At 48.7% G+C, this 13523-nt stretch overlaps 1 protein-coding gene across 3 annotated transcripts in view; it reads left to right on the top strand.

Annotated features, from left to right (window-relative positions):
• The first annotated feature begins 2931 nt into the window (after positions 1-2931).
• SLC13A3 (solute carrier family 13 member 3) overlaps positions 2932-13523 on the top strand; it is a 57283-nt gene continuing 46691 nt past the window's right edge. For all 3 annotated transcript variants that reach the window (XM_045194914.2, XM_045194915.2, XM_024559504.3), the window contains exon 1: positions 2932-3075. In XM_045194914.2, coding sequence (XP_045050849.2) covers positions 2965-3075 — 111 coding nt within the window. In that variant the 5' untranslated portion in view covers positions 2932-2964. The remainder of the gene's footprint in view (positions 3076-13523) is intronic.

Raw genomic sequence — 13523 nt, forward strand, 5'->3', positions numbered from 1 at the left:
CTTCACATTGTAAACTTCATTGGGTTTAATTTAAAATGAGGATGTTAAAAAATAAATCACAGACTTTAATAAACAATAAAACACACTTGCTCAAAGTCAAAACAATTATAAGAATAAATACAATAAAAATCAATCAGTACTGTCCAATGTTGTCCAAAGTCTCTGGCTCTCGAGCCTTCTCAGGCTGTTACAAGAGCTGACGGAGTGCTGAGGTGTTAAAGGGATACTAACACCCAACTGGGACCCTCTCCGTGGCGTAATAAGGAGTTAAAGGAAACTGATGCAGGGAATACTTTCCACTCTGTGGGATGAAATGTCACTATTTAAAGGCTGTGTAGTACAACATGGAACAATCCGTGCTTCTTCACTGGTCCGCTCCTCACTGTGAGAAAGATCCCACCATCTCAGCACATCACAGCACCAGCTGCTTTGTCTCCTGGCCTCGTCAGACTATCAGTAAGACCTGCCAGCTCTCCTGCCAGAATACATCAAGAATTGAATCATTTCTTAACCACATCTGCCACTACTACTCTGGTTTCAACCATTATCATCTCAGCCCAAAGGATCTTTTAAATAAAAAGTGTACCCACTAGAATAACCATCCTGAGGAGCATGTGCAAAACACAGCTGACACTATGGTTAATGGCGGAAGACTGAGTGCTTCCTTCACGAGACTGTGAACCACACAAAAACGTCCATTTTCACACTCTCATTCAATCTCAGTGCTTGAAGTTCTAGAAAGTGCAATAAGGCAAGAAAAATCAGTAAAGAGAAAACAGATGAAAAAGGAAAAAATAAAACCATCCTTGTTGTATGCAACATGGTTGTCTGGGTAGAAAGCCCCAAGGATTTGACAAAACAAAACAAAACAAAACAAAACAAAAACTCTCCTAGAAGTAATAAATAAATTGATACAAGATAAATGCACAAAATGCTATTTTTGTATACTAGCAGTGAACATATGTGCACTGAAAAAGTAAAACAACTTATATCCCTCAAAAAATGTAACACATGTAAGGCTAAAACTGCAAACTGCTGATCAAAGAAATTTAAAAATTCTAAATAAATGGAGAGACACACCATGCTTGTGGTTAGAAGAGTCAACATACAAAAGATGTAAATTCTCTCCACGTTGATACACAAGTTTAATGCAATTCTACCAAGATCCCAACAAAAAATTTTTTATAGGTATAGAGAAGATTATTCTAAAGATTTACATGAAAATTCAAAGGAACTACAATAGCTAAAATAATTATTTTTAAAGAATAAAATGGGAGGAATCAGTCTCCCCAATTTAAAGACTTCATATATACTTACAGTAATCAAGACTGTGTGGTATTGGAAGAGGGACAGACAATTAGATCAATAGAACAGAAGAAAGAATCCAGAAATACATCTATCACATATGCCTGATCGATTTTTGACAAAAGTGCAAAAGCAATTCAGTGGGGTAAAAAAAAACACACAAAAAAACCCTTTTGAGCAAATATGCTGCGGCCATTGGTCAATGACACACACAAAAAAAGAGAAATAAGAAAAAAAAAACCCTCACCCTAAGTCTCTCACCTTATGTAAAAATTAACATATGAACTTAAATATAAAACAAAATGATAAATTATTAAACTAAAAAAATGTGAGAAAATCTTCAGGATCCAGGGCTATGCAAAGAGTATTATACCAAAAGCATGATGAAAGAGAGGGGGGGGAGAGAGAGAGAGAGAGAAGGAAGGGAGGGAGGGAGGAAGGGAGGAAGGAAGGAAGGAAGGAAGGAAAAAAGAAAGAAAAAACAATGGATAAATTTGATTTCACTAAAATTACAAATGTTTGCTTTGTGAAAGACTGTTAAGAGGATAAAAAGACTCGGAGAAAATATTTGCAGACAACATCTGGCAAAGGACTACTGTGTAGAATATATAAAATATAAAGCGGCACTCAAAATGCAACAGCAGAAGAGAAATCGTCCAGTTAGAAAATGCGCCAAGGACAGGAAGAGGTAATTCACCAAAGAGCATAGGCAGATGGCAAACAGGGGCACTGAAAGACCTTAAAACACCATTCGCCTATAGGGAAATACAAATTAAAACCACAATGCAGTATCCGTACACCCCTCTCAGAATGGCTAAGATAAAACCAGTGACAACACCAAGTGCTAGCAAGGACGTGGAGAAACTGAGTCACTGATAGAAACGAACAACGGTGCGCACACTTTGGAAAGGCAGCTTGGCAGTTTCTTTAAAAACTACCATACAACCCAACGGTTGTGTCCTGTGCGTGTACCCAAGAGGAAGGAAAGGCCCCCTCCAAGGTCGCACCTGCAGGTGCCTCACCCGCCCTGGGAGAAAAGAAGACCAATATTGACGCACGATCATTCCCACCGAGGGCTCGCTCGGTGTCCGACACTGCGCTAAGGCCATTTACCGCATTATCTCAATTAAATTTCCCCGCAGACCTTTGTCGGGCAGGGACGGTTATCACCGTCACTCGCACTCCCTGCAGGAGGACACTGAGGCTCAGAGACCAGTGGCTGACACCGACGCAGCTCGCCTGCGGCAGAGCCAGGATTTGAACCTGCTAACACTGTTGGGTGCTTTAGTCCTCACACTGTCTCTATTGCACATCTCACGGGCGAATAAACCGAGTGGAGGAAAGAGTAAGCCAGTTGCCCCAGGTCACATAACTGGAAAGTCGTCAGGGCCTAAACTCGAGGCCAAAGTGCCTTCAGGGCTGCAGTCCCGTGCCTAGTTATCGTGCCTAACTCTTCTTAACTTCTCTGGCCTCTTTCACCAGCCCCGGGCCTGGGGGTGGGGAGGGCAAGCACCACCCTTTCCCTCCGAGGGTAGTAGGGAGAGGTGGCTGGTCCCCAAGCGCAGTCCCCTCCCCGCCCCGCCCCCAGGCTTTATTAAAGGGGCGCGTGGTACGGGAGCCGGCAGTCCCGGGCCGGCCCGCTCCCCCGAGACTGCACACATGGCGGCGCTGGCGGCGGTGGCCAAGAAGCTGTGGAGCCGGCGGCGGCTGCTGGTGCTGCTGGTCACGCCGCTGGCGCTGCTGCCGGTGGTCTTCGCCCTCCCGATCAAGGTAACGCCTCCTCTGCCGGTGGGCCCCCAGTCCCGCCTCCCGCGCAGCGCCGCCCGCGGGACCCTCTCTCCTGAGCCTCCGTGAGAGGAGAGGGGGGAGCAATGAGGTTCCAGTCCAGGCAGAATTCACCAGTGCCCCTCTACCCTGTCCTCTCTACCTGATCCTCTAAACGCCCCCACTGCTCCTACCCTTTCCCAGCTGCTCCCTGGAGCTGGAGTCCCACCCAGCTTTCTGGATCTTCTCGCTTTTTCAGGAATGATTTCTCTTTTTTGAGCTCTAACTACAGGCTTGGCTGCTGTGTTTGTGGCCCATTTCCCTTGGCGATCACAATGAACACTTACTGAAGGCCATGCTGTGTGACCTAGGGCAAGGCACTTAACCTCTCTGGGGGAAATGATAGTGCCAACCCCTAAGGTTGTAGCGAGTATTAATTGAGGCAATAGTCATATGCCAGGTAAGCATAACGAGGTGCTCATTTTATTTTTAATTTATTTTTATTGTTGACACTATTACAGATGTCCCCATTTCCCCCCCTTTGCCAACCTCCACCCAGCCCCCGACCCACCTTCCCTCTGTCTGTGTCTATGGGTCATGCATACAGGTCCTTTGGCTAATCCCTTCACCCTCTTTCATCCAGTGCCCCCCTCCCCGCTCCCCTCTGACAGCTGTCAGTCTGTTCCATGCTAAGTGGAACAAGCCAGTCAGAAAAAGACAAATACCATATGATCTCACTTAGATGTGGAATCCAATGAACACAATAAACTGAGCAACAACGTAGAAGCGTAGCGATGTTTTGATGGCATATCCAGTGGTGGTCCCGTGAGAGTATAGTGGAGCTGAAGAATTCCTGTTGCCCAAGTGCCATGTAGCCACCCCGATGCAATGACACCCGGGCCAAGTTTAACACTTACTAGGAGCAAGGTCAGCTGAGTGCCAGATCGATCGGGGTGATCACTTCATAAGTTTAATCACTGAGTTGTACACCTGAAGCTAACATCATATTGTATATCAATTGTAATAGAAAAATAAAAACATTTTAATGAAAGAAAGGATGAAATGAGATGAAACACGTAAGGCAAAGAAAGCTTAGCCCTGTGCCTCGCTTCTATTTGTTAAGCTTGGCTGTCCCCATCGTGCAAGGCACCTGGATTAAGACCCACCATTATTAGGCACTTACTGTATACCTGTCCCTGTAGTGCTGAGCTTTGCCTTCCATGCTTCATCTCATTTAAGCTTTTTATTAAAATATTTTTATTTTTCAATTACAGTTGACATGCAACATTATATTGGTTTCAGGTGTACAACCGGTGATTAGACATCGACGTCACTTAGGCACTGATCACCCCGGTAAACCTGGTACCCACCCACACGCGTTGGTGGAGGTGCGGGGGTAGACAGGCCCACTGCGCTGCCAGTCCTGTGAAAGTATAGAACAGGCAGTTATGTGCAGTGGGTGGTACTTGATAGTAAACGAGACTACGGTGCTGGCTTATGCATTACTGTTGTCCACGTACGAAACCTCCAAACCTGTGGAGAATTTTTGTGAGTTTGTTTGAGCTGATGACAACTGCCGGGAAACGAGGTCTCGGTGGGTTGAGAGAATGCTGGAGAGTGGCAGTTTTACAGTTTGTGTTATAGATTAGAACAAAGGAGGAGGCTGGAGGCAGGGGTGAGGGAGTGACTGAAATTCACTGGTGGTGGATTAAGGAGGTGGGAGGGAGCAAAGCAGGGGCATCTCTGAGACCGGATAAGGATGGAGAGACCACACTTCTTCTACAGTGGCGGGAGTGGCATAGTGAACCACGCACGTTTCCAGCACATAGCGATGGTATGCAGGGACAGGATATCAGGAGGGGTCCTGTGGTCCCCGGCTCCGGTGGGAGATTGTGCCCTGAGGGGTCTGGGTAAAAAGGGACCAGTCCGACATTCCAAAGGCCTGTTACTGTAGATGCAAAAAGACAACAGACAAGGCTCACTGGGTGCACCGCACACTCTGGGCCACGGGCCCAGCACAAGTCTACCTGCCCCAACTCACGTTTAGTTAGGCAGTTTTACCTTCAGACCATCCTGTGAGGTTACTTTCCGTCTCGGGGTTTCTAAGGCCCCCCTGAGCTGCTGTCGGGTGTAGGATGTGGCCCTTTTTCCATCCACACTCTACTATACTCTTTATTGTTATTTCCACGTACAAAACCAAAGCTTGCTGTAAGCAGTAAGCCGTGTCCCGCCGGCAGGAGCTTCCTACATCGCGTGTGGACAGTCTGTTGATTGTATCACATTCTCACGTGCTTGATTCACTCTGGCGCGGTTCGCTACAGTAACTGGCTACACAGGTTTGTAGCCCAGGGGCTGTAGGGTAGACCGTGTAGCCTAGGTGTGCAGTAGGCTGGACCAGCCATCCCCAACCCTTTTGGCGCCAGGGACCCGTCTCGTGGAGGACAATATTTCCACGGATCGGGGCGGTAGGGGTTGGTTTCGGGACGATTCTCGAGCATTCCATTCAAGCTCACTTGCTGCTGTGCGGTGCGGTTTCTAATAGGTGTGGACTGGTACCCATCCACAGCCCGAGGTTGGGGACCCCTGGGCTAGACCGTCTCGGTTTGTGTAAGTGCACTCGGTGATGTCCAAGGGTGATGACATTACCTGAAGATGTATTTTCTCCCGTCGTTAAGTGGCACGTGACTGTATATGTAAATCTCTTAGAACTGAGCCTGGTGTGCAGTAAGTGCCTAATAATGCACCGGTGGGTCTTCATACCTGCACAACGGGGACAGCCAAGTTTAACAAACACTTACTAGGAGTGAAGCACAGGGCTAAGCTTTACCATTAAGCTTTACCCAATGAGATGTGTTCCATCTCATTTCATCCTTTCTTTTATTAAAATATGTTTTTATTTTTTGATTACAGTTGACATACAATATTATACTAGTTTCAGGTGTACAACCCAGTGATTAGACAGACATTCATATAACTTATGAAGTGATCACCCCGATAAATCTGGTACCCATCTGACACCTTACAAGGTACATAGTTATTACAATATTATTCCCTGTGCTACATCCCCGTGACTATTCCGTAACTTCCAATTCCTACTTCTTAATCCCTTCACTTCTTAGTCCCTTTACCTTTCCGGGGCCCCTCACAGGGGGAGGATTATTTGCCTCATTTTTCAGAGAAGAAAAGCGAGGCTCAGAGAGATGCAGTGATTTGCTCAGAGTCACACAGCAAGCAGCCAAGCGGGGTCTGGCCCTGAGCTTGTCAGAACCCAGAGCCTGAGGCGTTTCCAAACTCTCAAGGGAAAATCTTGAAGACCAAAGACTGCAGGTTGATGTCAGGAGTGTGGAATGAAAATCACCACCCACAGGGGCTGGAAGGAGGTGATACGGCAGGTCTCTGTGGGCAGGTCCCTCACCTGTGCCCAGTCCCTCTGAGGCACCCTGGGAAGACACTAGGCTCATAAGACAAGGCTTCTACTTCAAGGAAGTTGCTTCCCCATCCCTCAGTGAGATATGAAATGTTCATAAAAGTAAAAGTTATGAGAGGGTGTAATTTAGTGCACTACCCAGCATCTGCCAGCACAGACCAGGGTAGCTGGGGCAGGTGTTCAGAGAGGACTACCTGGATGAAGAGACCCTCCTTGAGCTTAGAGAGAGGAGGTGATACCAGGAGGTGCCCAGGAGATCCAGAGGCATTACACAAGCGAGTCCTTTAATGGAATTATCCAACTAGACTTTTTGGACATGGAAAAGAAGAAGAATAAATGCTAGAATAGAATTAGGTCACTTTTTCAAAAAGCATTCCATCCTAAGCCACTCGCTGGTCTCAGGATCTCGGGCCGACTTTCCTTTCTTCTAAGGCTCTCACTCTCCTTGTCTGTAAAGTGGGCCATCATCGTCCCTGGTGGGAGGATGGATGGGTCGGTGGAGCTCTGGGGAAGAAGAGATGAAGCACACAGGGTCTCTCTCCACAGCAGAGGGTTCTGGAAGCTTCTCTCTCTGCTTTGCCCTCTAGCAAGATCTGAGAACCGAGGGGCAGATCCAGATGTTATGGGGCCTGAAGTCCAAGTATTTGAGTGGCTCTGTTTAAGAAAAAGCATGCAGGTTTACAAATGCACGACTGAGTGTGGAGTTTGGGAAGGGGGTCTGAAGCTTCATTAGCTTCGCAGTGGATCTGTTTCCCTGTGAACCGCGGCGTGCACAGGTAGCGGGAGTGCCTGTAACCCCCTGGGATGGTGGCAGCCTAATGAGCAAGGTGTTTGATTGAATGCTTCACTCTTACTGCTTCCAGACACCGTGCTAAGAGCTTCCCACGCATTGTGCTATGTACTGTCCACATAGCCAGAGGGGCAGCTGCCATTAGCATCCCTATTCAACCAACAGATGAGCAAATGGAAGCTCAGCAAGGTTGGGTGACTTGCCCAAGGTCACACAGCCTGTACAAGGCTGGACGCAGGGTCTGTACTTCTAATCATTGTACTTTACACTCTTCCCTTTGTTATAAATGAATGAAAACCTCTCCTAGTTCCCTACAGATCCCTGGTGGGGACCCTCTGGTGGCCCTAGATGTCACTGCCTCTTTACATGGCTGACAAACCTATAAGGAGGGAAGTCTGGCTTCTTGGGAGATCTTGGCCTCCTTCCATCCGCATACTTGGAGCCCCTCCTCCATATGTATAGTTTAGCTATGAATAACTGACATGTTTCTCAACCTAATGCACAATGTGAATAAAAGCATCCCAAGAGAACATTGAACAGAGAACACTGCTGTTTGTATTGATCTGTGACATAATTTAAAACAAACAGAGTGGGTTTTTTAGGCAAACACAGCTTCCAGAAATTTTGTGTAAACTTAATCACTTTTAACCCTGTGATAACTTTTCCAGAGTCTGGTGGTTTGACAATATGCTGGCCTTGCAAATGTAGCTTCAAGGACAGGGTCCTCGGTGCCCTCCCCCTCCCCCCCCCTCCCAACGTCAGATTGCCACTTCTGAGCCTCTGTCGTGTAGAAATTCTGGAAGCACCAATGCAAGTGATATTATACATGTGGGTTCCTTAAAAATTTTGCAAAACTGCAGATATCAGGTCAGGAAAGAGGTTTGAGAAGTGTGGGCATTTGCCCTGGGCCCCTACTCGGGGCCTGGTTTTCCAGGCCGCTGTTGCTCTGAGGTCCTAGGAGTTTGATTGGTAGAAAGGGTTGGCTCTCATGCACCCGTCCCCTGGCGACAGGTGAGCTGGTCTCCAGGAAGGCTGGGGTTAATCTGAAGGGCAGATGGGTCGGGGGAGGAACAATCTCACATTTGTCCTCCTGGTTGGGACGCTGTCAGCGGGGATGAGAAGGAGTGGGGTGCGCTTCTGGAATGCAGTGGTTGCAGTTTCCAGTGCCACTGGGGAGCCGGCTCTTGCTACAAAGAATGCTGAAGACTTAGGAAGACAGGATACTGCTGGGGGGGCTGGCCTTGGGCAGCTAGTGGGGACAGAGGAGACTACTAAAGCAGGCTTACAAATAAGTGCCAGCCCTGTGTGTTTGCAGAGAATGCTTGCCCCATTTTCCGCCTTCCACCCACTGAAAGCAAATTTAGCTGGAGTGACCCTCTGGCCAGTTCTGACAGTGGGTGCCCCTCAGTGACTCTTTCTAAGGATGTTCTGAGGAGGAGGAGTTTGGGGGTGCTCCAGGCAGGCCTGCTACGGAGTGTTGTGCTGGCTGTGCATTGCACAGGGGCCTTGAGGAGGCAAAATGCGAATAAAGCCACCTCAAGCAAAACCTCCACAAGCAAAACCACACACCCTAGTGCGGGGCTGGATCCGCCCGAGGAGGAGCCCCCTTTCCCAGCTAGTGCAAAGGTGGCAAGTTTGGCCGGCAGCAGACTTGTTCTGGGGTGGTAGGTCTTTTTAGGGGGTGGTAGTACACCTGTAAGGTCAGAGACCCTCTTCTTTGCATTTGCCTGATTCTTGGGTGGGGGGCATTTGGGAAGGGTGACCAGGAAAATGGTCATTTTGTTCTCAGTTTTGAGTGTTTGGGATCAGAACCTCGAGTCTCATTCCACATACTTGTTCTGTGACCGTGGGCAAGTCGTTTTACTTCTCTGGGCCTCAGTTTCTTCATCTATAACATGGTCGTAATACTACCTTCCTCCTTGCTTATCATTTGGGCCCAGTGAAGTCATGTATTATGCCCGCACCATAACTTCTTACATTTTTATTCAATGCTCAATGTAAGTTCTAACTCTCCCATTCTGCAGATGAGGAAACTGAGACTCTGACAAGTTAAGCGATAGGAACAGCGTGGGTTTGAGTTGGAAAGACCTGGGTTTGAGTTGTGGCTCTGAAACTATGAGGCAGGGGAGCCCGAGTTGGCAACCTCACATTTGTGAGCCTTGGTTTCCTCATTCGTGAAGTGGGGAGGACTTACACCCCCCAAAGAGTTACTAAGAGAAGGTACAGAAATTGTCCAGTGCAGTGCCAGACATTAGTGGGAGTTTTTAATAATAATAACTTCTCATTTCCCCCACTTACCTTGTGTTACTTTAGATGCCTTTCACATTTTAGGTCATTTGCTCTTCACCTAAGCCATAAGAAGCAGGAATAATGTTTACCCTCATGTTTACAGATGAGGAAGGTGAGGCACAGAGAAGTTAGGTAATGTTCCCGAGGTCACACAGCTACTAAATATTAGTTCAGTATCTTCTCTTCTCTTGGTCCTGGGTTTTGGTGGACAGGGTGGCCAGGGTTCGGAGATCCCTGTGAGTCTTCCCCTAATATGAGTCTCCCCCCACCCCCCAAAAAATGATGAGCCCAGCCTTGTGGATTTCAACGCTGGCCAGACACTGCCTAGTGCTCTTAACTTGCATCATTTCCTTGAACCCCAGAGAGCTTGGGTGGGGACTTTGTCCACATGCACCCCCAAAATAGCATGGGGTCTGATTTTGTTTTCATCACCCAAATACCACCCACAACATTCTGGCCAGACCCTCTTACCACTTAATTACATACACATTCCTAAGATTTGCCCATTTTTTATGTTAATGCCTTACTGCCCCCGCTTCTTAAAAATACATAAATACAATGGCTTAGAAAAAAGTTTTACGTCAGGACCCTGTGGGGAGAATCAGGATCACAGACGACTAATAGAAGAAAACTAGCAATACGGAAATAAATATCCAGTGCCGGTTAATTCTGGCTACGTATGGCTACCTACCTACAGCCTGCTCGAGGCTGAGGGCCGGAGACCTGGCCTTTCTTTGTTATGAAGGGAGGGGCGTGGTCAAGAGAGGTATTAAAGATAAGCTAGTACCAAACTGAGACTGTGTTTTGGAGGGAAATTGAAGAAGGAAGCAGAAAGGGAGTGACGTCGACGGTCTTGACTGTCCTGTGAAGGGTCCAAAGCCTTCCACAGCTGGCCCCTCCCACTGCAAGAAATGCTGGACGCGCAGCCGTGTCTACCTGTACAGCAGGGTCCGGCAGAAGTAGGGCCTGCTTGAGCGTGGTTGGTAGGTGATAATATGGGTGTGATAATTCATAGTTTTAATTCGCACATTTCACCTAACATGTCACAGGGTGTGCTTGCGTGTGATACTGTTGTTACAGAATTACACACTTACAATGTTGTAATAAAAGATTTTGTAAGAAAAAGCAGGCATTATTTATGCCGGATCCCGTATCTCTACGCCTTGTTTGGAGATTCATGGGGTGGGCTGTCAGCCTCGTTTCTGGTTTCTGGGTTTCCTTGTCTGTAAAACAAGGTGGATACCTAGGGGACCTTCTTTCCACCATGCCACTTGGTGTCTGACAAGTAAAGGAAATCTCTTGGCGTGGGGTTGACCGAACAGGGGCCCACCAGAGATGCCCGTGTCCTACTAGATGGGTGGATGTTACCTGACATGGAAAAAGGGACCTTGCACGTGTGATCAAGGTAAGGAACCTCAGAGGCCGACATGATTCTGATTATCTGGGTGGACCGACGTAGTCGCACGGTCTGTACAAATGTGAGGCATGAAGGTCAAAGTCAGAAGGGAATGCGAGGTGGGCCCACAGCCAGGGAATGCAGGCGGCCTCTAGAAGCTGCAAGGCAAGGAAAGGACCTCTCCTAGAGCCCCCAGAAGGAGCCAACCCCGAGGACACCCTGACTTTAGCCTGGTGAGAAGGATTTCAGACTTCTGGCCTGTGAAACTAGGAGAATAGCTTTGAGTTCTTTTGGTTCTTCTAACCTGCCAAGCGCGTTCCTGCCTCGGGCCTTTGCACTTGCTCTCTGCCTAGAATGGCATTACCCCTGGTCTTCTGCAGCTGGACCCTCTGGCCATCCTTAAGAACACTTGCTCTCCCCGCCCCACAACACTCTTTTTAAAACAGCCTCCTGTTTTTATTTCCTTCATGGCGTTCATCCCGAACTGAAATGATCGTTATTTGTTCCTCGTCTGCCTCCCTCACTGGGCTGTGAGTGACTTAAGAGCAGAGCCCATGTGTGTCTTGTTCCCTACAGCACCCCTGGTACCTAGGACAGCGTGTGATCCATAGTAGGTATTCGGTGAATAGGTGAATGAGTAGATTTGAACTTGAACCCAGGTAGCTCTGATTTCAGAAGACATGCACTTTCTAGAACCCCACACTGCAGCCAATCCATGAAAGATTTGAGCTGGAACTGGTGTTTCTAGCTCTTTCATCTCTCAGCTGGGGAGACCGAGGCCCAGAGGGGGTGCAGAGGGACTTCCGCAGCCCCCTGCAGCCAGGTGGTCCCAGACCCCTCCTCGGTGCCCCCACCATGCTCTCTCTCCCCGCCGGGTTTGACCCGGTGCCCTGTTGGTTTCGGAATGGCTCCTCTGAGGCCCTGCCAACTTTCCGCTTTCTCAGAGCTCCTGCCAGGTGTGTAAACAGGCCAGCGTGCGTGATTCCCGTGATGCGGCAGGAACCAGGATTGTGTTTCCTGACCCGACTCAACAGGACAGTGCCCTCTGGACTGATGAGTAGCATTTTCTGACACCCCCCAGACACTGAAGACACAAAGTCAGCACCTAGATGGGCTCGACCCGGCCGGGGCCTGGAACAAGTCATGTACGTGCTCCCAAAGCACTCGCTCCGGATGAGATCCATCAGGGAAGAGACACACAAGGCCACACGACCTGCTGGCAAATCACTGCCCTCCCCCAGCCTCGATTTCCTCATCTGCAAAGTGGGCATAATGAAACCTACCAGCTGGGAAGACTTGAAAGTGCCTGGTGCAAAGTAGGTGCTCAATAAAAATCCGCAGCTGTGCTGTCCTCCGCAAAATAGGGATACCAGGCTCTCGGCTCTATTCGTCCCTGAAATTCACAGGGGGAAGGGCGGCCAATGGGAATGAACCTGTGCCACAGGGGTTGGGGGTACTGATGCGCAGAACAGAACAGTGGTCCCCGCTGGTTAAAGACATTGGAAAAGGGCCGGGGAGACCAGCGTGCCCCTACCAGCCAGCCCACCGCCTCCCCCGCCCAGTCCCTTTTGCTCCATTCTCCCATGGGTGTCCTCATCAGCAGTCTGGGCTAAAAAAGGAATTTGATTTCAACAGCATTAAGCTCTCCTGCAGGAATGCGTTGGTCCCTGGGAGGCTGCAGGAAGTGAATTCAAGTTTGTTGATGTCCTGGGCCACGTGCCTTATCCATGCCCTTTCCTCCGTCCCCCAAAAGGCCTCCTAACAGCCAGTAGACGCCTCTCGAGCATGTAGTGAGTGTCAGGCATGGTTCAACACACCTAAGATTTGCTTGCTAGCTCCCTTATACTCCCCACAGCTCTGGGGGCAAGTGCTGTTATTATCTACATTCACAGATGAAGAACCTGAGGCACAGAGTGACTTGCCCAAGCTCCCAACACTAAAAGTGGCAGAGCTGGGATGCAAACGCTGGCATTTTAGCTCCGGAGTTTGTGCTCTCTGACATTCTGAGCAACACTAGGGTGACGGACCCATTTTACAGGTGAGGAGGCTGAGACTACAGGTGAAGCCATCTGTCTAGCACCTCACAGCCATTGAATGAGTAGTGGGGCTGCCGTTCAAGCCATGTCTGCCTCGTCGAAAGCCCACAGTCCACGGCTCAGTGGAGGCTGGATGGGGTGGGGACAGCCAGTCAGGGGAGAGACTTGTCATCCTGACACTGTAAGTCTCGGAGAGCTCTTTGAAGGTAGGAACTAACATGGGTGGTTAAGCATGATGGAGAGGAGCTTTGCCTTGGTTGCTTGGGTTCAAATACTGGCTTTTTAATAAGCTGTGTGACCTTGGGCCAGTCCCTTAACCTCTCTGTGCCTCAGTTTCCTCAGGAGTACATGGATATGATAATTGATGATGCTTGTAAAAGGTTGAACCAATGTTGGCTGCCTTCCTTCAGGGACAAACCACCTACTGCGGGAAATGCTGGAAATCAGTGGTTCTGAAGCATTTTGCTCCCCAGGGGACATCTGTCAAAGTCTGGAGACCTTTTTGATTGTCGCAAT

This window comes from Desmodus rotundus, chromosome 6, assembly GCF_022682495.2.
Source record: "Desmodus rotundus isolate HL8 chromosome 6, HLdesRot8A.1, whole genome shotgun sequence".
NCBI classification, from domain to species: domain Eukaryota; kingdom Metazoa; phylum Chordata; class Mammalia; order Chiroptera; family Phyllostomidae; genus Desmodus; species Desmodus rotundus.